The sequence below is a fragment of the Coregonus lavaretus genome (genome assembly GCF_964263955.1).
Source record: "Coregonus lavaretus genome assembly, chromosome: 29".
Lineage (NCBI taxonomy): Eukaryota > Metazoa > Chordata > Actinopteri > Salmoniformes > Salmonidae > Coregonus > Coregonus lavaretus.
This window is the reverse complement of record NC_140016.1, coordinates 40,639,849-40,667,145: the sequence shown is the minus strand read 5'-3', so window position 1 is coordinate 40,667,145 and position 27,297 is coordinate 40,639,849. Positions and strand designations below refer to the sequence as shown.

The window sequence follows — 27,297 nt, the reverse complement described above, 5'->3', positions numbered from 1 at the left end:
ATTTTCCAAACAACACTTGACAAGCACTCTTCCAAAGGAGACCACCTCGAAAACCAATTGAAGCGCAATAACATTTTACGTAAAGACTGAAACTTGGCATGAAACAGAAGTCAAGGCCAAGAAACTCTTTGCAGATCAACTCAAACTGGACCCTAAACTCATAGAGTTGGAGAGGATACAAAGGAATGTCACTTTCTTCCCCGATGGACAGCCCAGATCTATAGTTGTGAAACTGCTCTGGTTCAAAGACATGGACGAGATTCTCAGGAGAGCCAAGTGCCTGAGGGAACCAAAATCTTAAATCAATGAAAACTTATCCGAAAAGGTATGCCTCAAAAGAAAGGAACTGCTGCAACAACTAATTGAAGAATGAAAAAAAGGCAACATCGCATACCTGAAGTATGATCAGCTGCTCCCCCCCCCCCATGCCAATGGCAAATGATTTGACACACACACCCACATACACACACATACAAATATGTATTCTACTTTGTTTCACCTAACCTCATGACCAAAAACACACGTTGCTCTAAATGTCATAACCCTCTGAAGTCTTAAGTGGTGTTATGGTGACTGTGTCAATGTGCATTCCATATGAAGTGCATCCCTATTGATAAAACTTACACAAATGTATGGTTGTATTGGACATGTGAGGCATGCACTTCTATGTTTCTGTTCCATTCTCTGGATGATTTTGACTGTGTACCTCTCTTGGTTGGGCAGGAAATCAACCCTGATAACATGATCTTTAACCCATTAGATATTAATGAAGCAAACAATAAATATAATGATTGTATTGATCCAGATTCAAATTTCCTGAGATTTACCAGAGATGAGTCTATCACTTGTGATTACTATAATGTTAAGCAATTTAACAACCTGTGTAGCAGTTTATCTAATTCCAAGACAAGCTTATTTTCTACTTTCATTTGAACGTTCGCAGTCTTCCTAAAAATCATGACCACCTTGTACATTATCTGTCTTCTCTCAGTCATGAATGTTCCATTGTTGCCCTTTCAGAAACATGGCTGACTGAAGAGACAACCATGCTTAATGACATGTCCCCTTATAATGTTGTTCACCACTGCAGAACCTCAAGAGTGGGAGGAGGAGTGTCCATTTTTGTTCGTAAACATTTTCAATTATTTGTAAGAGAGGACATCACACTTATATCTGATAACACTGATGTTCAATCTCTTTTCATAGAAATTCCCTCCCGTTAATTTTTGGGTGGTAAAAAAGTGGTAATTGGACACCCAATTCTGCCATTGGTTGTTATATTGATATCCTTGCATCAACCTTGGATTTGATAAATAATGAAGATAAAATGTATTTTCTATTGGATGATTACAACATAAACTCATTTAAAACTGAGAACCACTTACTGACATCTGACTTTTTGAATACTTTATACTGCAGCTATCCGTATCCCCTCATATATAAGCCCACAAGAGTGATCAGTTGACCTGCCACCCATATTGATAATATATTTACAAATTCTTTGAATAATGTGGCTAATACAGGTACACTTTATAGTGACATTTCTGACCAGTTTCCAATTTCCCACTTCTCTTTGGCAGCTGGAAATGAACAGATGGGAATGATTAGTAGTATTAAGGGTAGAATATTTAACAAAAGTGAGCGCTTTAAGATGTTGATTGATGATACTTCATGGAATTTTTTTAATAATCAGGCCGATGTGGAGTCTGCTTACCAGACTTTTCTCACATCTTTCAATTCTATATTTCACCAATGCTTTCCCTTAAATAAATCACGGAAGAGAGCAGCAGATGGGTTCTGGAAACCTTGGTTTACAACCGGTCTCAAAAAATCCTCAGTTATAAAAAACAAGTTGTATAAGAAGTTTCTCACAAATCCCACTCCCCTGAAATCTGCAAATTACAAAAAGTATAAGAAAACATGTACTCACCTACTTCGGATATCCAAAAAAACCTCAAGCCTTAAACTTGAAAAATCAACAATCAATAAGAAAAAGGCATATATAACTATCCATTCTCAACGTATTGTTGAAAATAAGACCTATAGTGATCTTGATGTTATTTAATGTGAATTTGATAACTTTCTTTGTGAAAGTGGGTTCCTCTGTCAAAGAAAATAGAGAAAACTAATGGAAATCCTTTGGATTACATTAAGGGACATTTCCCTTTGTGTTTTTGAACGTAGCCCTGTCTTTCATTTTTGTTAATTGGTTTCACCTGTTTTAGTTACACACCTGGTCTCATCAGCTCGTTATTTAGTTCAGTTCATTCTGTTTGTGCCTTGTGAGGTATTGTTCGTTTTGTCTCCAGAAAGCCTTTTCCTAGCTCGTTTGTGAGAACCAGTTATAACCTTCAGTCCTAGTTTTTGAATCTCCTGCCTGTTTGCCTTCCTGTGTATGACCATTGCCTGCCTGTGACCATGATTCCTGCCTTCTGCGAAGGCGAAATAGACACCTGCCACGCTCTGTGCGCAAATCTACACCTTATTCTCCCTTAGTATTCATTACAAGTACCAGTCAAAAGATTTAGAACACCTACTCATTCAAGGGTTTTTCTTTATTTTTACTATTTTCTACATTCTAGAATAATATTGAAAGCATCAAATCTATGAAATAACACATATGGAATCATGTAGTAACCAAAATAGTGTTAAACAAATCAAAATATATTATATATTTGAGATTCTTCAAATAGCCACCCTTTGCCTTTGCATTCTCTCAACCAGATTCATGAGGTAGTCACTTTGAATGCATTAGATTTAACAGGTGTGCCTTCTTAAAAGTTAATTTGTGGAATGTATTTCCTTCTTAATTTGTTTGAGCCAATCAGTTGTGTTGTGACAAGGTAGAGGGGGGTGTACAGAAGATAGCCCTATTTGGTAAAAGACCAAGTCCATATTATGGCTAGAAAAGCTCAAATAAGCAAACAGAAACAACAGACTATCATTACTTTAAGACATGAAGGTCAGTCAATCCAGAAAATTCCAAGAACTTTGAAAGTTTCTTCAAGTGCAGTCGCAAAAACCATCAAGCGCTATGATGAAACTGGCTCTCATGAGGGCCGCCACAGGAATGGAAGACCCAGAGTTACCTCTGCTGCAGAGGATAAGTTCATCAGAGTTACCAGCCTCAGAAATTCCAGGCCAAAGTCACAGACACATCTCAACATCAACTGTTCAGAGGAGACTGTATGAATCAGGCCTTCATGGTCGAATTGCTGCAAAGAAAACACTACTAAATGACACCAATAAGAAGAAGAGACTTGCTTGGGCCAAGAAACACAAGCAATGGACATTAGACCAGTGGAAATATGTCCTTTGGTCTGGAGTCCAAATTGGAACATTTTGATTCCAACCGCCGTGTCTTTGTGATACGCAGAGTAGGTGAACGGATGATCTCAACATTAGTTTCTCCCACAGTAAAGCATGGAGGAGGAGGTGTTATGGTGTGGGGGTGCTTTGCTGGTGACACTGTCAGTGATTTATTTACAATTCAAGGCACACTTAACCAGCATGGCTGCCACAGCATACTGCAGCAATACGCCATCCCATCTGGTTTGGGCTTAGTGGGACTGTGATTTGTTTTTCAACAGGACAATGACCCAACACACCTCCAGGCAGTGTAAGGGCTATTTTACCAAGAAAGAGAGTGATGGAGTGCTGCATCAGATGACCTGGCCTCCACAATCCCCCCACCTCAACCAAATTTAGATGGTTTGGGATGAGTCGGACCGCAGAGTGAATAAAATACGGCTAACGGGTGCTCAGCATGTGTGGGAACTCCTTCAAAACTGTTGGAAGAGCATTCCAGGTGAAGCTGGTTGAGAGAATGCCAAGAGTGTGCAAAGCTGTCATCAAGGCAAAGGGTGGCTATTTGAAAGATCTCAAAAATAATATATATTTTGATTTGTTTAACACTGTTTTGGTTACTACATGATTCCATATGTTGTTATTTCATAGTTTTGATGTCTTCACTATTATTCTACAATGTAGACAATAGTACAAATAAAGAAAAACCCTTGGATGAGTAGGTGTTCTAAAACTTTTGACTGGTACTGTATGTTGGGTATATTTTGTATATTTATGTTGCATATACAGGGCACATTCGTAAAAGAGCCTTAGGTCTCAATACGTCTTCCCTGTTAAAATAAAATAAAAACTGCTGGTCTTGGTAGATCTGTTTTTGTACTTGCTATGACCACACCAGAGACTCAGTCAAGATTTTCCCACATCATTCCCATTTGGTCCTGCAGGTGGTGCTACAAGAACAACTAACTCCTGCTATGCTCTCCCGCGACGTCACTAACATTACATTTACATCATTTAGCAGACTCTCTTATCCAAAACGACTTACAGTTAGTGAGAGCATATATTTTCACACTGGTCCCCCGTGGGAATCGAACCCACAACCCTGGCGTTGCAAGCGCCATGCTCTACCAACTGAGCTACACGGGACTAGCATCAACATCCAGCATCAGTGTTTCTGTCAGTTGAGGCTGTTGAGGGGAGGACGGGTAATAATTATGCCTGGAATGGAGTCAATGGAATGGTATCAAACACATCAACGATGTGGTTTCCATGTTTCCATTGACTCCATTCCAGCCATAATTATGATCCGTCCTCCTCTCAGCAGCCTCCACTGGTTTCCATCTCAGCTCATCTTATGACAGCGTGTTACTTACCAACCTGAGATCTGTATACTCAGTGAATGAGTGCAGTCTACAAAATGTATAAGTGAGAGAGGTAGCCTACGATCAAATAAGCATGTAGGCTATGTGATTGCTTGGATTTAGTTGACATGACTAGTAGCCTAGGCTAGCCTATAATTTTATTGAGGACGATTTGTCAAAATATTTAAATAGTTATGGTATAAAACGTTGTTCCACTGCCTTCAATGAATGATAGACACGGTGTGTCAGTGCTGAAATATGTGTCGGAGTTCATACTGGACCGAGATGAAGGTGGAATGATACCAAAATAATAAGAGATATAGGCTATGGTTTTACTGTTCGTATCATATATAATTACATATTTCGAAAATGTGCAATGAGAAAGATAATGTTTGGAAATCTCTAAACAGGACTTGCTTCCCTCTGCCTTTTTGCTGTATGTAGTATTTCGTATATATGTGTGTGTGAATGTGTGTGTGAATATGTATGTGTATGTGAATGTGTGTGTGTGTGTGTGTTTGTTTGTGTGTGTGTGTGAGAGAGAGAGAATTGCTTTTGAAATCACTTCACTCTCACACGCGCATCTTGCAGCGGCGCGAAGTGAGTGGTGGAGCAAACGAACCCGAGGCAGCCCATAGTTGTGTGACTGTAAGAGGGTGACTTACAGAGGACCAAAACGCTGGCAATTAATGTACATATTGTGGTTTTATCCTGTTTTTTTCCCCTCCATGGCATTTCACTTTGGAACCCTCTGCTACGGGAACATATTGAAGATGCTGTCATTTTAGTGTAGCAGTGGTGAGAATGTTCCAAACTAAGCACGGGATCCTGCTGTGAAACTGGTCCGGAGACCTTCTAATCTTCTATACTGGGTTGTTTCCGTATCAGATGATGGGAGAACAATCTGATGCGTGGCACTTCGGGTTCACCAAGTTGTTTTCTGACGGCAATTGGCAATTAATCCAACACACACGATTGTACAGGGAATTGATATCCGGGGGACCATCGTTGGATTTGAAGGAATAACCTTCGTTGGCCGATCCAGTGGAATGTTTTTTGTTATTTTTACAGGGAGTGCATTGTTAATGTATTGTGGATTCCTAATTGTGGGGAGATATTGAGGGCTGAAGTGGCTTCCTTCAGGAGCGGAGAGAGATCGACGCGTCTAGCCCGGCTGAAGCGCTCAGATCTGGGATAGCCTACTGAGGAGTTATCATCCATCCAAGGTATGAACTTCACTGTCACAACTCACAGCGCTCATATTATTATTTTATTGACAGTAAACACACACATATTATCCCTACCAGTCCCTTGGGTATGCGATCCATTACGCGCAACAAATGATATCCAGGTCCAATAGTGTGTATTTTCCAATTAATTGGGAACGGTAACATTATAATAACGACTGGGGGATATGTATAATGAAATATTCCACAAACGTGTGGAGATTTCGCTCCGTTTCATTCTGAGAGTGAATACTTGTTTGCTTTCCGACCGTGGGCTTGTGTGTTGGCGGTTGATATTCACCGCATGATCTTTGCACTGATGACTACTGACGTGAGATGTTTACCCCTACACTACTGGTATTGATTTCTCTATGAGGGACAGTGACCCCGTCTACCGTCGAAAATTACCATTCCATATACAATATGTCATAAATGAGCTAAAACTCACCACGAAATCTCTCCCTCTGGGGTCACGAAATGCGCTTTTTATGAGGACCTTCCAGTGAGGAATATTTTAAATAAATATATATTACTTGCCTAATGATGATTTTTTTGGTGGGGATACCTCAGCCCAACCTAGACAAATAGGCACATGGCTTGAACGTAATATGCGAATAGTAAGGTAATAAATATTCAATATTACCATTCCAATATATCAGCAGAGAATAGCCTACCCAGCAATATACTATAGTTTGAAGAATCTTAAATGGATCAATTGTAAATGTCCATTCATTTCTAAATTAGTTACTTTAAAAAAGTAGTTGTCTATTATAATTTATAAAACAGTCATATGCTTATGGGTAGCCAATGCGCCCTTCCAATTGAAGCTCTTGTAGCACCTGTAGCTTTTACACACTTTTTCAATGCACATTCCCTCTTATTCAGCCTAGGCCTCTTTATCAACAGGCAGTATGCTATAGTTTATAGCTAAATGGCAATATCTGATCATGACAGCCACACTGGCTGTGACATTACAGGGTTATCCGGTCTTTCTGGCCTCTCCTGTTCCAAGCTGTCTCCTTCCACAAAGGCGTCTAACCTGCTTTGCAATAGATGGTCTTGGCATTTACACAAGTGAGAGGATATACTGTTGAAATATTACTGATGAATAAAGACACTTAATTGTTGAAAGTCTACAGACATGCAGTTGACATCTTACCGAGAGTATGTAGAGCATCTACAGATGGACTTTCCAAATAAAGTGTTACCCCAGCCTTCGCTGTGTTTTTGCTGGTGACTTTATTGTGGTTTCGTGGTGCGGGACACATGAAACGATGGTGTGGGACACATGAAACCATAGAGATGAAACTCACACCTCTGAGTAGTATCTCACTTAGGATGATATTGATAAAGGATTGTATGGGGAGATTGAGGGCGCATCGACACATAATTCGGTCGTTTCATGCAATTACCTCCTCTCTTCGCCCTATATAATTTACATTTTAGTCAATTAGCAGACACTCTTATCCAAAGCGATTTACAGGAGCAATTAGGATTAAGTGCCTTGCTCAAGGGGGGCACATCATCAGATTTCTCACCTAGCCGCTCAGGGATTCGAACCAGCGACCGTTCTGTTACTGGCCCAACGCTCTTAAACGCTAGGCTAGCTGGCACTCTAATTTGGCTACCATAGCTACCATCTAATTTAAGCACCTCAAAATAAATTGTCTAAACTTCGACGTAGGCCATGATGGGCAAAAACTGCACTTTATTAGCCAACCACGACTTACCCAAGCCTACCACTGTAGTCCAGCATAGGCTAGTGAAAGATGAAGCAAGCATTTGGGGGAGAATGGTTTCGGGTTCAAGGATATTCACCAAGATTATCTGCCCGCTGGTAAAATGCCAAGCTCCCCAGCTCGTCTGATTCATTTGCATGCGGGGATCACGCAATCAAAAATTATTAGATGCGAGCTAACAACGTATTTCTATTGACGTTGCTTAGGTTTAGGCCTACATAGCCTACCAGAAAAGATGTCAAAAACATGAACGTGTTGCTGGATTTTAAACTGGAGGCCTACGGTGTAGGCCTAGATTGGTCAAGCAAAATATTGTGGACTATTCCATAGAATTTACATACTCACAAGCAACAAAGTAACACAGGCCAGTTGGTTATCGTCAGCCCACCTGGTTCCATGTAGGTTGGGTTATGCATAAGCTTGATTATCAACACAATTGGCCAGTACTTCAATATCACGTGCCAAGTGGGAATCTGGGGTCGTTACAAGAGCCTGGCTCATTCAGTGTGTGTTTTCCCTTGAATGTCAAGAATCTTGCCTCATTTGAACCGTGAGTATTTTAAATAATTTCTGTATTTATTAACAGAGTAGGGTAGCCTATAGTTGTTTGCTCATATTATTGACAGTGTTCACTATGTAGCCAATTAGCCTTGAACTATTGTCGACCTACCAAAGACACTTGTGACATGTTGCAATGGAATGAGCAGGGAATGCAGAGAAAGGCTAAACTCAAAAAATAAATAGCACTTGTGTAAAATTAAAGATCTGAGTCGATAGGTTCACTGAAGCCGTAGGCTTCTTAGCTGTGTGCCCTAGACCTCATGAGAATGGGTGTGGTGGATAATGTGTCTATGCTTCAGACTATGCATTTCCATGGCCTGTTTTGGGTTCAGAAAGTCTTATTCCAACTGTAAACATAGTAAATGTGACTTCCAATTCGATATATTGCGATTTTTTTCTACCTACCCTAATTTCAACAGAATTAGACCATGTAGGTAAACAATGGATAGAATCATTGCATTCATTCAGATTCTAGCAGCTATAATAAATATGTTTTTAAAGAGATCACATCATGACTTCTGATATAGGCCTACAGATGTAGGATCTTAATTTGATCACTCTTTTGTTGCTGAGAATTTGTTACTGAGAATTGCAGGAAATGCAAACTCGTAGTGTATTGAAGGTTTAAAAAGGCTTCTAAAGTTTGTAATTTCCATTTTAAAATGTCAGACTTGATTTGCCCTAACGAAAAATTTATCAACACCTACAAAAAAATTCCATTAAGTATAATTAATATATTAATTCACACTTCCAATTGCTGAGGGATTATACCTAGGTGAACAACATCTAGCCTTCATGGTTTGACTATATGCCGCCTTGCCTTCATTTGGTGTTATCTAGCGGTAGTCAATGACATACACATACTAGAGCTAGGGCACTGGCTCTTTGGATCACAGAGGAGGAACATCTCGATGCAATTAAAGACTTTAAGTCTGGGAAAACTCCAGGGTTGGATGTCATACCAGTTGAGGTATACCAAACATTTAAATATACTCACCATTATTAGCATGTTTTAACCACTCCTATGTAAATGGTAGATTATCAGACACTCAAGAAGAAGGTCTGATTTCAGTAATACTGAAACAAGATACAAGTGGGAAATATAAAGATCAAGTCCATTTAAAAAAAATTGGAGGCCCCTTACACTTCAGTGTTGTGGTGCAAAAATTCTAGCCAAATGTATAGCACATAGAATAAAAAAGGTATTGTTGGACATTATTCATTCTAATCAGACAGGTTTTTTATATGGACGATACATTGGAGATAATATAAAGCAAGTACTGGAAACAATAGAATACTATGAAAAATCTGGGAAACCAGGCCTACCATTCATAGCAGACTTTGAAAAGGAATTTGTACAACTGGAGTTTATATATAAATGCCTGGAGCATTTCAATTTTGGAGAATCTCTTATAAAATTGGTTAAAATAATGTATAGTAACCCTAGGTGTAAAATAGTAAATAATAGCTATTTGTCTGAAAGTTTTAAACTGTCTAGAGGAGAAAAACAAGGTTGTCCACTATTGTCATATTTATTTATTATGGTCATCGAAATGTTAGCTATTAAAATCAGATCCGACAATAATGTCAAGGGATTAGAAATCCAGGGCTTAAAAACAAAGGTGTCACTGTACGCTGATAATTCATGTTTTCTTTTAAATCCACAACTTGAATCCCTCCACAGCCTCATAGAGGATCTAGATACTTTTTCTAACCTCTCTGGATTACAACCAAATTATTATAAATGTACTATATTAGGTATTGGATCACTTAAAAATACAACTTTTACATTACCTTGTAATTTACCAATAAAATGGTCTGGTGGTGATGTGGATATACTCAGATTACATATCCCAAATGAAATGAATGATCTCACTCCAATATATTTTAATAGAAAGTTAGCACAAATAGAAAATATCTTTCTACCATGGAAAGGTAAATACCTATCTATTTGTGGAAAAATCACACTGATTAACTCTTTAGTATTTTCCCAGTTTACCTATTTGCTTATGGTCTTGTCTACACCTAGCAAACAGTTTTTTTTTTATTATATGAGAACAAAATATTCAATTTTATTTGTAACGGCAAGCCAGACAAAATTAAATGGGACTATTTATATCATGAATATGAATTCGGAGAACAGAAATTATTAAATATTAAAGCATTAGACCTATCACTAAAAGCTTCAGTCATACAAAAGTTATACTTAAATCCGAACTGGTTCTCTAGCAAATTAGTAAGATTGTCTCACCCAATGTTCAAGAATGGCCGTTTTCTCTTTATTCAGAATACAACCTCTCCCAAATATCACTATTTCTAAAACAAGCCATAGAAAGTTGGTTGCAATTTAAATTTAATCCTCCAGAAATGGCAGAACAAAAAATGACTAAAATGTAAAAATGCAACAAATATTGTGGTTAAACTCAAATATACAAATTATTTTTTGAAAAAATGTTTTAAAACGGTATACAGTGGGGAAAAAAAGTATTTAGTCAGCCACCAATTGTTCAAGTTCTCCCACTTAAAAAGATGAGAGAGGCCTGTAATGTTCATCATAGGTGCACATCAACTATGACAGACAAACTGAGAAAAGAAATCCAGAAAATCACATTGTAGGATTTTTAATGAATTTATTTGCAAATTATGGTGGAAAATAAGTAATTGGTCACCTATAAACAAGCAAGATTTCTGGTTCTCACAGACCTGTAACTTCTTCTTTAAGAGGCTCCTCTGTCCTCCACTCGTTACCTGTATTAATGGCACCTGTTTGAACTTGTTATCAGTATAAAAGACACCTGTCCACAACCTCATACAATCACACTCCAAACTCCACTATGGCCAAGACCAAAGAGCTGTCAAAGGACACCAGAAACAAAATTGTAGACCTGCACCAGGCTGGGAAGACTGAATCTACAATAGGTAAGCAGCTCGGTTTGAAGAAATCAACTGTGGGAGCAATTATTAGGAAATGGAAGACATACAAGACCACTGATAATCTCCCTCGATCTGGGGCTCCACGCAAGATCTCACCCCGTGGGGTCAAAATGATCACAAGAACGGTGACCAAAAATCCCAGAACCACACGGGGGGACCTAGTGAATGACCTGCAGAGTGCTGGGACCAAAGTAACAAAGCCTACCATCAGTAACACACTACGCCGCCAGGGACTCAAATCCTGCAGTGCCAGACGTGTCCCCCTGCTTAAGCCAGTACATGTCCAGGCCCGTCTGAAGTTTGCTAGAGTGCATTTGGATGATCCAGAAGAGGATTGGGAGAATGTCATATGGTCAAATGAAACCAAAATAGAACTTTTTGGTAAAAACTCAACTCGTCGTGTTTGGAGGACAAAGAATGCTGAGTTGCACCCAAAGAACACCATACCTACTGTGAAGCATGGGGGTGGAAACATCATGCTTTGGGGCTGTTTTTCTGCAAAGGGACCAGGACGACTGATCCGTGTAAAGGAAAGAATGAATGGGGCCATGTATTGTGAGATTTTGAGTGAAAACCTCCTTCCATCAGCAAGGGCATTGAAGATGAAACGTGGCTGGGTCTTTCAGCATGACAATGATCCCAAACACACCGCTCCGGGCAATGAAGGAGTGGCTTCGTAAGAAGCATTTCAAGGTCCTGGAGTGGCCTAGCCAGTCTCCAGATCTCAACCCCATAGAAAATCTTTGGAGGGAGTTGAAAGTCCGTGTTGCACAGCGACAGCCCCAAAACATCACTGCTCTAGAGGAGATCTGCATGGAGGAATGGGCCAAAATACCAGAAACAGTGTGTGAAAACCTTGTGAAGACTTACAGAAAACATTTGACCTGTGTCATTGCCAACAAAGGGTATATAACAAAGTATTGAGAAACTTTTGTTATTGACCAAATACTTATTTTCCACCATAATTTGCACAAAAAAAATAAAAAATAAAAAAATTCATTAAAAATCCTACAATGTGATTTTCTGCATTTTATTTTCTCATTTTGTTTGTCATAGTTGACGTGTACCTATGATGAAAATTACAGGCCTCTCTCATCTTTTTAAGTGGGAGAACTTGCACAATTGGTGGCTGACTAAATACTTTTTTCCCCCACTGTAATATTCGTAAATTATATCATTGGTAGGACTGGTGGAGTTATGTCGCATATGCAGCTAACGAAAACATATGGAAATGTCTGCTCCAAAATTACAACCAAATAATTGCAGCGTTACTGCAAATATGGAAGAGGAAAGTGGAAGGTGGAAAAACTTGTCTGTCGGCCCTGCATTAAAGAACATAATTGGATAAAGAAAATCGTGATAAATAAAAAGTATACCAGTTTAATTTCAGGACCAAAGGATTACCAGCCATCCCATATAGATTGCAAAATAGTTGGGAAGAGATTTTTTGACGTACCAATTCCATGGCATAGTGTTTATAAACTGATAAACAAAACAACGCCATATTCAGAACTTATAATTTTTCCATTTATATTATTATACAAATTTCTTGCTACCAATAGAATGTTATTTATATGGGGGATACAATCTTCCCAGCTCTGCAGATTTTGCTACGAAGTGACAGAATCATTAGATAATTTGTTTTGGTACTGTCCATTTGTAGCTTGTTTTTGGACACAGGTCCAGGAATGGCTGAAGGATTGCTATATTTACCTGGAGCTAACCCTGCAGATAGCACTACTGGGTGATCTGAAAAGTCATAGTCAATCGATCAATAATATAATAATACTTTTAGCAAAAATGTTTATTTACAATCTGTAGAAACAATGAGAATAGAAGGGTTCAGAACTTTTGTGAAACATCACAGTACAGTAGAAAAATATATGGCAAATAGAAATCCAATATGGATGGTGTCTGAGAGAGATTGGAGGTGTGGCTACAGGTTTTCGAGCATGAACTGCCTTTTGAAGGTCATGCCACAGCATCTCAATAGGATTCAGGTCAGGACTTTGACTAGGCCACTCCAAAGTCTTCATTTTGTTTTTCTTCAGCCATTCAGAGGTGGACTTGCTGGTGTGTTTTGGATCATTTTCCTGCTGCAGAACCCAAGTTCGCTTCAGCTTGAGGTCACGAACAGATGGTCGGACATTCCCCTTCAGGATTTTTTGGTAGACAGCAGAATTGATGGTTCCATTTATCACAGCGAGTTTTCCAGGTCCTGAAGCAGCAAAACAGGCCCAGACCATCACACTACCACCACCATATTTGACTGTTGGTATGATGTTCTTTTTCTGAAATGCGGTGTTACTTTTACGCCAGATGTAATGGGACACACACCTTCCAAAAAGTTCAGCTTTTGTCTCGTCAGTCCACTGAGTATTTTCCCAAAGGTCTTGGGTATCATCAAGATTTTTTCTGGCAAAAATGAGACGAGCCTTAATGTTATTTTTGCTCAGCAGTGGTTTTCGTCTTGGAACTCTGCCATGCAGGCCATTTTTGCCCAGTCTCTTTCTTATGGTGGAGTCATGAACACTGACCTTAACTGAGGCAAGTGAGGCCTGCAGCTCTTTGGATGTTGTTGTGGGTTCTTTTGTGACCTCTTGGATGAGTCGTCGCTGCGCTCTTGGGCTAATTTTGGTCGGCCGGCCACTCCTGGGAAGGTTCACCACTGTTCCATGTTTTTGCCATTTGTGGATAATGGCTCTCACTGTGGTTCCCTGGAGTCCCAAAGCTTTAGAAATGGCTATATAACCTTTTCCAGACTGATGGATCTCAATTACTTTCTTTCTCATTTGTTCCTGAATTTCTTTGGATCTCGGCATGTCTAGCTTTTGAGGATCTTTTGGTCTACTTCACTTTGTCAGGCAGGTCCTATTTAAGTGATTCCTTGATTGAGAACAGGTGTGGCAGTAATCTGGCCTGGGTGTGGCTAGAGGAATTAAACTCAAGTGTGATAAACCACAGTTGAGTTCTGTTATAACAGGGGGGACAAACACTTTTTCACACAGGGCAATGTAGGTTTGGATTTTGTTTTCCCTTAATAATAACAACCTTCATTTCAAAACTGCATTTTGTGTTTACTTGTGTTATCTTTGACTAATATTTAAATTTGTTTGATGATCTGAAACATTTAAGTGTGACAAAAATGCAAACAAATAACAAATCAGGAAGGGGGCAAACACTTTTTCACACCTTTGTATATGTATGTATGTGTATGTGTATGTATGTATGTACAGTTCTATGATAAAGTATTTGCCCCCTTTCAAATTTGCTCTACTTTTGCATATTTGGGATACTGAATGTTATCAGATCTTCAACCAAAAGCTAATATTAGATAAAGGGAACATAAGTGAACAAATAACACAACAATTACATATTTATTTCATAAACAAAGTTATGCAACACCCAATTCCCCTGTGTGAAATAGTAATTGCCCCCTTACACTCAATAACTGGTTATGCCACCTTTAGCTGCAATGACTCCAACCAAATGCTTCCTGTAGTTGTTGATCAGTCTCTCACGTTGTTGTGGAGTAATTTTGGCCCACTCTTCCATGCAGAACTGCTTTAACTCAGTGACGTGTGGGTTTTCAAGCATGAACTGCTCGTTTCAAGTCCTGCCACAACATCTCAATTGGGATTAGGTCTGGACTTTGACTAGGCCATTCCAAAACTTCCAATTTGTTGCTTTTTAGCAATTTTCATGTAGACTTGATTGTGTGTTTTGGATCATTGTCTTGCTGCATGACCCAGCTGCGCTTCAGCTTCAGCTCACAGACGGATGGTCTGACATTCTCCTGTAGAATTCTCTGATACAGAGCAGAATTCATGGTTCCTTCTATTAAGGCAAGTCGTCCAGGTCCTGAGGCTGCAAAGCATCCCCAAACCATCACACCACCACCACCATGCTTGACCTTTGGTATGATGTTCTTACTGTGGAATGCAGTCTTTGGTTTTCGCGAGGCATTACTGGAACCAGGTCGTCGATTTTTTTGTTGTTATTCTGTCTCTAACTCTTCCATTAAAATTATAGACTGATCATGTCTTTGTCAGTGGGCAAACTTACAAAATTAGCAGGGGATCAAATTATTTTTTCTCTCACTGTGTGCGAGAAAAAAAAACATATGGGGGATTGGAAGTGATGCAGACAATTACGTTGATGGAAGTTACAATCTATCTGCAATGTTAAAGCTGATCTATACCCTCAAAAGGTATAATCCATATATTAATGCTCAGTTCCTATTGCTGCAGGATTATACCTAGGTAAACAACATCTAGCCTTCATATGATTTCACTCTATGCCGCCTTGCCTTCAATTGGTGTTATCTAGCTGCAGTCAATGACATACACATACCAGAGCTAGGGCAGATTTGTATGATCTCCATAATTCCACTGGCTCTTTGGATCCTACTAAGGTGAACAATATCTAGCCTCTCAACCAGACACAGTGTTCTGGTTCCACTGTCTCTTTGGATCATACCAAGGTGAACAACGTCTAGCCTTCATATGGTTTGGCAAAAAGCAGTCAGTTGGAACGGTTAGACCACAATCATTCTCACTGCAGTTTATCTCATAGGCTAGACTGTGAGATAGAGACACTGTATCCTACTCACCTAGACTAGAGTCTTCCAGCCCTATACTGTACATTCTGCCAAACCACAAGAGACAGCTTCCCATCTCCTCATCACCCCATCAAATATTACACTAGCATACTGCTAGTACAGCGAAATAATAACAACAATATGTGGTGGTAAACTATGTCAAAGCCTGAAATTGTCCCTGATATTTTGTTTCCACCAGCAGCCACACATATTGTCCCAGCATGTTGAGTCTCACTGCACACCATCCTAGCATGCCATATCTCTGTCAGCCATCAACAGTGAGTGGTGTAGTGGAGCGCTTTAGTCTTCATCCGCCCTTAGCAGCAGCCCTGGCTTGGTGATGCTGTGACTTTGTGGATGACGCTATCCCACTATGCTCTGCCTCTTTGACCGGCAACAGTTTGCCTACTTCTGAATAAAGGGGAGAGCCAAACAATAGAGTTGAATGAAATCATTGAAGTAATCCCCTCTGTGCTATGGGGTTTTGGGACCGCCCATTCAGCATGGAAAGAAGCCTCCGTCCATGAGTCCCCAGAGCGGAGAAGAGAATCGGGCCGATTCTGCTGGACAATGGCCTGGCTGGATGGGCCGTCCAGAGTTGGGTCCAACCCCCCCTCACTTCAAACTGGAACAGATAAAAAGCCAGTGTATAAAAATGGAAAGAGTCATGTTCTATGTAATTGGTACAATGTGGTTCATGTAAGATGTACAGAAATGTGTGTGTTTGCCTGGAATAACCTACGTCTTCTCTCTGTGTGGACATGACCCTGGCTGTCTGTATGGGTTTTGTTTGTGTGTGTGCATTGGGGAGGGGGGGGGTACTCTACTTATATTGTTGCCGGTAACATTGTAATAATAGTTGCTCACTTACTCCGAAACATATAAGCAAACGTTTAATTTGTTTGCCTTGAGATCTTGTGAGCAGTTGGTAAGCAATTCCTGTGTGGTGCAGTAAAAAGCCTGGTTCACCCTGTAATAGTGAGGTTACACATTAACCAGGGAGGGAAAGATGCAATCGTCCAGTGCTCTCTCACAGAGTCAATCATTCCGCTAGCACGTCTGGAACAATGCCACTTCTTAACCTCCATAAATGTCACTGTGTAATTTGATCCTTGAATTATTCGGCCTTATGCACATTCCAATGAGGGCTCGAGTGAAGTGTGTGAACGGCTTCTCGTTACCATGACGCAGCGGCATCGCAATGGTAAATTACTTGGCAAACTGGTCAGCTTGCTGTGTGTCTTGCTGTTTCTTCTGCAACTGCTTTTATGTCGCTAAATTACATTATGAGATTACATCCCAATATTACACTTTATATACATCACAGAAGACTGAAATATAAGAAAACCATCTGACATAGAAACACCGGCTATTCGTCTGTAATTTATTTTATTTTTTATTATGAAATTATGAAAAATATTACTAACATTCCACCCATGAGGACCACTAAAGGGAGATTTGGTAATTTGACTGCAGGAAAGAGAGCCAGAAAAGCTCAGTCAAGCACAGATAAAGTAAATGTATTTGAAATTATTTAAAGTAGTATTTGAACCCAGGTCTGGTAGCTAGCTGGATGGTTGAGGGAAGGTTGCTGGGGGGTTAGGATATGAATTCCTTGCCACGGGTTTGAGGTAAAACCTTAATACAATGATTGTATGCAATGTCAGCGGGAGGCCTTGGAATAGCAATTAGCCCGTTAAATCTGTTAACCTCCTTCAGTGTGGAAGCGCAATGCTCTCCAAGAGAAAGGAGGGAGAGAGGAAGATGAGAGGAAGGAGGGAGGAGAGCAAAGGAGGGAGGGAGTATAGGAGGGATAAGGTAAAAGAGAGATCTAGAGAGGTGAATCAAAGGAGGGTGGGAGTATGGAGAGACAGAGGGAGAGAGAGAGACAGAGAGATGTACAATGAGGGGATTTGTAATGGGTCTTTGTGAGCTGAATTTAGCGTGCAGCAAGCTAGCAGAGGACACAGCATCACAGGTGTAGGGCACATGTGTGGGTGTAATACCCAGTGCACAAGTCACAATGCCTTTTCATTCACAAATCCATTGGTTTCTATAATATTCACGTTGATAGAAATGGAACGAGGAAGCTACTAGTTTCCAAGGCATCCTACAACAGCAGAGGTCTCTCTCTCTCTCTCTCTCTCTCTGGCTCTCTCTCGCGTGTGATCTTCAGAATTGTCACGCGTTGCTCAGACACACATCTCTCCAGCACTGCTAATGAGGGAGGTGGGGAGAGCCGGCCTGTGTTGATCTATTAGCCGAAAAGCAGCCAAATGGCACACTATTCTCTATGTTGTACACTACTTTTGACCTGTGCCCGTAGCACTATGTAAGGAATAGGGTGCCATTTGGGACTTAACCCCAGTCTCTCACAGCCCCTTGCCCCATCCATCACAACGAAACTAGTCAAACCCCACACACTTATCATATCTCATAATATGATAATACATATTTACTACATATGTATTTACAGCCTAAAGGGTCATGTTAAACATATCTGTTACAGTGGCATAATGATACATGATTAGGTGGACACTGATGCTTCTTTCTAGTTTGTTATCTATCACCAACTCTGGCCTTTCTAGGTTTTCACTAAACAGGTCCATGATGAAGTCAGTTGGTTGGATGGGTTTTTAGTGGTGGCCTGTGTTTTTCCTCACCAGCGGTACAGAATTCAATGCAGCCTGTTCTCCCAGGCCTCCTCGGAGGGTTGAGAAATGTCTGTGGCATGACTGACTCGCTGAGAGGCGGAGACGAAAGCCCAGGTATTTTGTACCTCTGAAAAGCTCTCCACACTCTACCACACACACAAACACAGACGAGTACACAAGTACACATACATTGACACACTCAAACTACACACACACACACACACACTTTATAATTCTGCCTGTTTGGAGACCCAGAATTAGACAGCAGAACTGAGTCTCTCTCTCCCACTTGCTCACCCTTGATCGTAGATTGCAGCTGATGTTCCGTACGAGTCTCATTAGTGCATCTCTCCTGCCTGGGTATGAGTAGCATTCTGTGGGTATGCACTTGAGTACCCTATATGTCATTTATTGTGTGTGTGTGTGCACGTGTGTGAGAAAGAGTCTCTCTCACGGTATACTGGTTCAGGCTGTGGGGTTAAGTAGAGAGATCTCTCTCTGGGCCTCTGATCCGCCCCAACTCTGCATCATTAGAGTTAGAGTCAGAAAGTAAAGGATAGAGGTAGGGAGAGATAGAGAGAGGGAAAGAGAAGAGAGAAACAGAAAGGCCTAATGTTCCACAGCCGTGATAGGGGCCTCTGCAATTAGCACAGCGGACAACATCAAGTACCGTGACCTTAAACAGAAATCTGTTTTATTAAATGTAGATACTTTGTTCATCTTATTCTCTCTATCCCTCTCTATCGCTCCCTCCCTCCTGTGCATGTAGAGGTTGGTACTGTGGCTGTCGAGCAGAGGGGGTTGGTTGTCACGGCGCTGCCCTCTCCTCTTTTCCCCTTCAACCCCTCTTCTCTCTTCTCATGTAGTGTGTGATGAGTTTTGAAACGGGGAAGAAATGTTAATAGCTGAAGTGGCCAGTGGAAGATTTAAAAAAGCACTGTCTCTCTCTCTCTTTCTCCTATTATTTTGCCTCATTAAAGAGACACCAGGGGACCAGACTTCCAGGAAATTAAGGTTTATTTTCCTCTTCTCTTATTTTTGCAATGCACACACACATACTGTACTCACACTCACACACATACAGTGGGGAGAACAAGTATTTGATACACTGCCGATTTTGCAGGTTTTCCTACTTACAAAGCATGTAGAGGTCTGTAATTTTTATCATAGGTACACTTCAACTGTGAGAGACGGAATCTAAAACAAAAATCCAGAAAATCACATTGTATGATTTCTAAGTAATGAATTTGCATTTTATTGCATGACAAAAGTATTTGATACATCAGAAAAGCAAAACTTAATATTTGGTACAGAAACCTTTGTTTGCAATTACAGAGATCATATGTTTCCTGTAGGTCTTGACCAGGTTTGCACACACTGCTGCAGGGATTTTGGCCCACTCCTCCATACAGACCTTCTCCAGATCCTTTAGGTTTCGGGGCTGTCGCTGGGCAATACGGACTTTCAGCTCCCTCCAAAGATTTTCTATTGGGTTCAGGTCTGGAGACTGGCTAGGCCACTCCAGGACCTTGAGATGCTTCTTACGGAGCCACTCCTTAGTTGCCCTGGCTGTGTGTTTCGGGTCGTTGTCATGCTGGAAGACCCAGCCACGACCCCTCTTCAATGCTCTTAATGAGGGAAGGAGGTTGTTGGCCAAGATCTTGCGATACATGGCCCCATCCATCCTCCCCTCAATACGGTGCAGTCGTCCTGTCCCCTTTGCAGAAAAGCATCCCCAAAGAATTATGTTTACACCTCCATGCTTCACGGTTGGGATGGTGTTCTTGGGGTTGTACTCATCCTTCTTCTTCCTCCAAACACGGCGAGTGGAGTTTAGACCAAAAAGCTCATTTTTTGTCTCATCAGACCACATGACCTTCTCCCATTCCTCCTCTGGATCATCCAGATGGTCATTGGCAAACTTCAGACAGGCCTGGACATGCGCTGGCTTGAGCAGGGGGACCTTGCGTGCGCTGCAGGATTTTTAATCCATGACGGCGTAGTGTGTAACTAATGGTTTTCTTTGAGACTGTGGTCCCAGCTCTCTTCAGGTCATTGACCAGGTCCTGCCGTGTAGTTCTGGGCTGATCCCTCACCTTCCTCATGATCATTGATGCCCCACGAGGTGAGATCTTGCATGGAGCCCCAGACCGAGGTTGATTGACCGTCATCTTGAACTTCTTCCATTTTCTAATAATTGCGCCAACAGTTGTTGCCTTCTCACCAAGCTGCTTGCCTATTGTCCTGTAGCCCATCACAGCCTTGTGCAGGTCTACAATTTTATCCCTGATGTCCTTACACAGCTCTCTGGTCTTGGCCATTGTGGAGAGGTTGGAGTCTGTTTGATTGAGTGTGTGGACAGGTGTCTTTTATACAGGTAACGAGTTCAAACAGGTGCAGTTAATACAGGTAATGAGTGGAGAACAGGAGGGCTTCTTAAAGAAAAACTAACAGGTCTGTGAGAGCCAGAATTCTTACTGGTTGGTAGGTGATCAAATACTTATGTCATGCAATAAAATGCAAATTAATTACTTAAAAATAATACAATGTGATTTTCTGGATTTTTGTTTTAGATTCCTTCTCTCACAGTTGAAGTGCACCTATGATAAAAATTACAGACCTCTACATGCTTTGTAAGTAGGAAAACCTGCAAAATCGCCAGTGTATCAAATACTTGTTCTCCCCACTGTATATACACACACCTCAACGCATTGTTAAACAGCTATGACTCAAGATTGCAGCAGAGTGATGGAGGCATGTATGAGGAGGAAGAGGAGGAGGACAAAGAGAAGGCAAATCGGTCATTCCACATTTCTTCTTTCAGCATGCCAGACCATACACAGTGTCTGAGGAGAGGGATGGGGGGGGCGATTAGAAGTCATCCTTTCAAAAACAAGGACGTGAGAAACTCCACAGATTAACCCCCGGTGACCTGCCTCCTTCTCCCCCCGGTTGCAGCAAGCATTAGACTTTCCACACGCAGAGAAAATATAATATACATGAATTACAGCCAGGGGAGAAAAGGGAAGGGGAAAAAACTGCCAGCTACACACAAAAAATGCGAGTTTCTCACGTCTTTGTTTTTGAAAGCAAAGAACCCTTTTGTGAACTGTAAAAATACATTGAAGAGCTCAAAGGGTTATTTAAGTCATTATGATCCCACATAGAACCATCAACCTTCCCAAAGAACCCTTTGAGCTCTTCAATGTATTTTTGGAGTTCACAAAAGGGTTCTTTAGCTTTCTTAGGGGCGTGGTTTACGTACAGGTCTTTTTGTGCAACCGTGACTGAGAGTGTTATTCCTGTTTATGTAATGTGTTGTTTTATGCCTTTACATATTACTGTATATATGATTATGGCTAGTGACGGTGCCTTGTGAAAGACTTAATCTATCATTAGTCATCAATTCTCTCCTCAGGGACCCCCAGTTGTTCCAGAGGTAGCTCACTTGATTCAACTTGTCAATTAACACAATAATTAATATCTATGGAATTTTTACAACATAATATGGCTGACCAGAATAAAAAACCCTTTATGGTTCTTCAAAATGCTCCACAAAGAACCTTTTAGATTGAGAAATGTTCTTTATAGAACCACTATCCATAAAGGTTCTATAAAGAACCATGAAAAAAAGGTTCTATACAGCCCCAAAAAGGGTTGTAACTAGGGCTGTTGCGGTGACCGTATTACTGCCACACCGGCGGTCACGAGTCATGAAGGCAGTCAAATTCCATGTGACCATTTAGTCACAGTAATTAGGCTTCTCCATGCTCTGATGTTGCTGCTGGTCATTAGTAGCCTACCAGACTTGCCAACTGCCTGGTACTCAGCACTCTATTGTCCCTCTAATCACTCTGACATGTAATCAAAAAATCGAATCAAACACTTCATGAGAGCCCATGAGCTCATGTTGCGCAACATTTCTACAGGCTATGCAATTGCGTGAGAAAACAGAGTGATGGCCTCTACTAAAAAGAGGAGGATCCCTTCAGCTTTCTATAGGCTAGGCCTACTACTGTATATTTATTTCTCAACTTTCCTAATATTAAGCACATTGCTTATATTTACAACACGAGTATAGCCTATCTGGCTGGCATGAAAATGAACCACGGGAAAAGCGTCATCCATTCGCTATTTAAGTGCATAGATTACAGGTATTTTTTCCCGCTGCCCCTGTTTCGATACAGGGGCTGTCACGCCCTGACTCTGGGGACTCTTATTTGTTGAGTCAGGGTGTGATTTTCTATGTTGTATTTTCTATGTTTGGATCTAGTATGTTCTAGATCTATGTTGGCCGGTGTGGTTCCCAATCAGAGGCAGCTGTCGCTCGTTGTCTCTGATTGGGGACCATACTTAGGCAGCCTATTGGCACTAGTGGGTTGTGGGATCTTGTTCCGTGTTAGGTATGTTGTTTGTGTACCTTGGACTTCACGTTTCGTTTGTTGTTTTGTCGTTGTGTTTATTAGTCAAATAAACATGTATGCATATCACGCTGCGCCTTGGTCTGACCCGTTCATGAACGAACGTGACAGGGGCATGATAATGGTCCATTCTAAATCAAAACAAATTTCACACACATATTATTTAGTATATGTAAAGACAAGATAAAATCAAGAATAGTCCGGTGTAGAGCCTAACATAAGCAGCGAGTGGGTTTCAAGTTTGGGGAAGATAATTTTCACCATAAAAATGCACCTTTATAAAAAAAGCATTACATGCATAATTGCATTTGCGGTCACTTTTGATAATGTGAAGAAATAGCCTGATAGTTTATCAGCATTTTAAACTGAACGTTCTGATCTGTTGCATCAGCCACATTGTGTAAAAAGGTTTTTTGATGCTAGTGGTTGTATTAATTTGGGAGGTATCACATCCCACAACTGTCCCATAGTTGGCTTGGGAAAGTATTAACCCCTCTTGGAATTTTTTTCTAGTGAAACAAACAAGAAATAGGATGAAAGAAACTGAACACTTGAACGTGCATAACTATTCTCCCCCCCAAAGTAAATACTTTGTAGAGCCACCTTTTGCAGCAATTACAGCTGCAAGTCTATTGGGATATGTCTCTATAAGATGGCACATCTAGACATTGGGATGTTTGCCCATTCTTCAAGACAAAACTGCTCCAGCTTCTTCAAGTTGGATGGGTTCCGCTGGTGTACAGCAATCTTTAAGTCATACCACAGATTCTCAATTGGATTGAGGTCTGGGCTTTGACTAGGCCATTCCAAGACATTTAAATGTTTCCCATTAAACCACTCGAGTGTTGCTTTAGCAGTATGCTTAGGGTCATTGTCCTACTGGAAGGTGAACCTCCATCCCAGTCTCAAATCTCTGGAAGACTGAAACAGGTTTCCCTCAAGAATTTCCCTGTATTTAGCGCCATCCATCATTCCTTCAATTCTGACCAGTTACCCAGTCCCTGCCGATGAAAAACATCCCCACAGCATGATTCTGCCACCACCATGCTTCACTGTGGGGATGGTGTTCTTGGGGTGATGAGATGTGTTGTATTTTCCTTGATGGCCAAAAAGCTCAATTTTAGTCTAATCTGACCAGAGTAACTTCTTCCATATGTTTGAGGAGTCTCCCACTTGCCTTTTGGCGAACAACAAACGTGTTTGCTTATTTTTTTCTTGAAGCAATGGCTTTTTTCTGGCCATTCTTCTGTAAAGCCCAGCTCTGTGGAGTGCATGGCTTAAAGTGGTCCTGTACACAGATACTCCATTCTCTGCTGTGGAGCTTTGCAGCTCCTTCAGGGTTATCTTTGGTCTCTTTATTACCTCTCTGATTAATGCCCTCTTGCCAGGTGAGTTTTGACGGGCGGCCCTCTCTTGGCAGGTTTGTTGTGGTGCCATATTATTTCCATTTTTTTATAATGGATTTAATGGTGCTCCGTGGGATGTTCAAAGTTTAGGATATTTTTTATAACCCAACCCTGATCTGTACCTCTCCACAACTTTGTCCCTGACCTGTTTGGATAACTCCTTGGTCTTCATGATGCTGCTTATTTTATTTATTTTATTTTTGGTCATTTAGCAGACGCTCTTATCCAGAGCGACTTACAGGAGCAATTAGGGTTAAGTGCCTTGCTCAAGGGCACATCGACAGATTTTTCACCTAGTCGGCTCGGGGATTAGAACCAGCGACCTTTCGGTTACTGGCACAACGCTCTTACCCACTAAGCTACCTGCCGCCCTTACCCACTAAGCTACCTGCCGCTACCTGCCGCTTGGTGGTGCCCCTTGCCTAGTGGTGTTGCAGACTCTGGGGTGTTTCACAACAGGTTTATATATACACTGAAATCATGTGACAGATCATGTGACACTTAGATTGCACACAGGTGGACTTTATTTAACTAATTATGTGACTTCTGAAGGTAATTGGTTGCACAGATCTTATTTAGGGGCTTCATAGCAAAGGGGTGAATTTATATGCATGCACAACATTTACGTTATTTATTTTCTTAAATTTTTTTAAACAAGTAATTTTTATCATTTCACTTCACCAATTTGGTGGAATGTCCGAACCTTTGTAGAAGATGAGTGAGGCCTTTTCTAACCATGTTTGTTTGTTTTTTCTTTGTATTTTTTTTCATCTACAGGCCGAAGCTGTGCCAGTCGAGCGGAGTAATGGCGCTGAGGTGGGGTGCCACCCTGGTATTGGCCGCCATGCTGCTGGTTTACTGTGGCGCCTCCCCCACCGACATTCTCTACCGGATGCGCGAGGAGCAGCCTCCCAACACGTTGATCGGCAGCCTGGCATCGGATGAGGGCCTGCCTGACTCGGGCCACCTGTACAAGCTGGAGGTGGGCAGCCCTTACCTTCGTGTGGATGGCAAGACGGGTGACATCTATACCACGGATAGCCCCATTGACCGTGAGACGCTGCGGGACTGCCGCAACTTGTTCGAGGGCGACAAGTGCTTCCTGGAGTTCGAGGTGTCCATCACGGACCTGATGCAGGGCCAGGGACCGCGGCTGATTGAGGGCCTCATCGAGGTGCAGGACGTTAATGACAACACACCCCAGTTCGCCTCGCCCATCCTCACACTGTCCATCCCAGAGAACACACACATCGGGGCCGTCTTCTTCATCCCCATGGCCAGCGACAAGGACTCGGGCCACAATGGCGTGGCCGAGTATTCACTTAGTGCCGGGCCTAACGCCGACCAACTCTTCAGCCTACAGGTGGCCGAGGACACGGATGAGAAGTTGCCGCAGCTCATCGTCATGGGCAACCTGGACCGCGAGCAGAAAGACTCATACGACCTTAACATCCGCGTGGTGGACGGGGGCACACCGCCGCGCGCCAGCAGTGCCCTGCTGAGGGTCACCGTCACCGACCAGAATGACAATGCACCCAAGTTCGAGAGGAGCCACTACGAGGTTGAGCTGGCCGAGAACAGCCCAATGGGACACTCAGTTCTGCAGGTACAAGACACACATATACCTACAGCACATACACACAGACTATTTCATTTTTTTTTTTTTTTACAGTTTAGTCATTTAGCAGACCAGAGTGACTTACAGTTAGGTTGACATACACTCATAGACTCACTCACTCACTCACTCATTCACTCACTCACACACTGTCTCTCTCTCCCTCTTTCAGAGCATTTCAAACATGAAAATAACTGCCATTTCTTGCTGTGGGGCCAATTGTTTCAGTAAAAAACAAAAACAAGTAGATTCAGTCCTTTATTTATTTATTTATTTATTTTTTAAACAGCCTTTAAACTCAGACTTTGTGGTTCAGCTATTCAACTCCCCACACCAAATGTATTCTTCACAAATGAGATCTGGTGGAGAGACTGGGTGAGAGAGGAGCTGTTGAACTAACTCTCACTGACATCCCAAGAGCCCGGAAGCCCCTCAAACTCCACTTGACAAACACCCTTATTACATAAGGCTCCCTCTTTCCCATGGGGCCCGTGCACCGATGCAAAACAACAGGGTTAAGGTTAAGAAAATTATTAAACCAAATCATATTCTCCTCAGCAAATAAATTGTTCTTCCTCTTCCCTCTGTCACTTAAACATCAGCTTTAGAAAACACTATTGAATTATTGACAGGTTCTGAGAATTGCATATTGGATTGCAATGCAAACACAGCCGTTAACGTGAGCCCTACAGTTGGCCGGGTTCCAGGAGCAATTTGAGGCAAAGTGTCCAGGCATGAAATTGGTATAAATACTGTTCATCTCTTAGTCAACAATTAGTCCATGTGATCATGAGCGTCTCAAGAGTATTTACTTTCATGATTATCTTGCTAAGGGAGCAGTGGCAATTGAAAGGCAAGGGAAGAAAAATTGACTAATTTGATGACTTAAAGGAGAAATCCACTCCAAAACTATCTTTTTATTTATTTTTTATTAGTCAACTGTTGATACAGTCCCAAAATGTTTTGCATGTCAGAAGTCATGTTTTCAAGATATAGGATTTTCAAGAAGCAGTGTAACTTTCCACATCATCATGATTCTGAATTTTGCATGTGTCAAGTTACACTTTGCTTCTTGAAAGTCCAATATCTTGAACACTTGACTGCTGACATGCAAAACATTTGTGACTGTATTACCAGTGGACTAATGGAAAAAATACAAAAACATTGTTTGTGAGTGGACTTTTCCTTTAAACAGGTCAGACGTGTCAATCAAGCATTTCTTCTTCCTCAATGGAAGTCTCTTCAAATTCCTGTTAACGATTCCCTTATGTTCCGGGTCAATTTGATGTAATCTTTCCACCATGACCCTTCATCTACTTACCTAAGTATGGGTCTCAAAATTGTAAAACATGTAATAAAAAACAGTATAATAATAATAGACCCAGTACCGGAAAAGTGAAGTCCATGATGTTCTGGGAAAACTGGACCTGCAATTTGACCCGTTCTATTTGACCTTGACCTTGGTCAATATACA

At 41.3% G+C, this 27,297-nt stretch overlaps 1 protein-coding gene across 5 annotated transcripts in view; it reads left to right on the top strand.

Moving 5' to 3' along the window:
* Positions 1–4,840: 4,840 nt before the first annotated feature.
* The window catches only part of LOC311105137 (protocadherin-1-like), a 450,002-nt gene continuing 427,545 nt past the window's right edge, over positions 4,841–27,297 (top strand). For all 5 annotated transcript variants that reach the window (XM_084147163.1, XM_084147166.1, XM_084147165.1 and 2 more), the window contains exons 1-2: positions 4,841–5,893; positions 24,986–25,814. In XM_084147163.1, the coding sequence (XP_084003289.1) occupies positions 25,014–25,814 (801 nt within the window). In that variant the 5' untranslated portion in view covers positions 4,841–5,893; positions 24,986–25,013. The remainder of the gene's footprint in view (positions 5,894–24,985; positions 25,815–27,297) is intronic.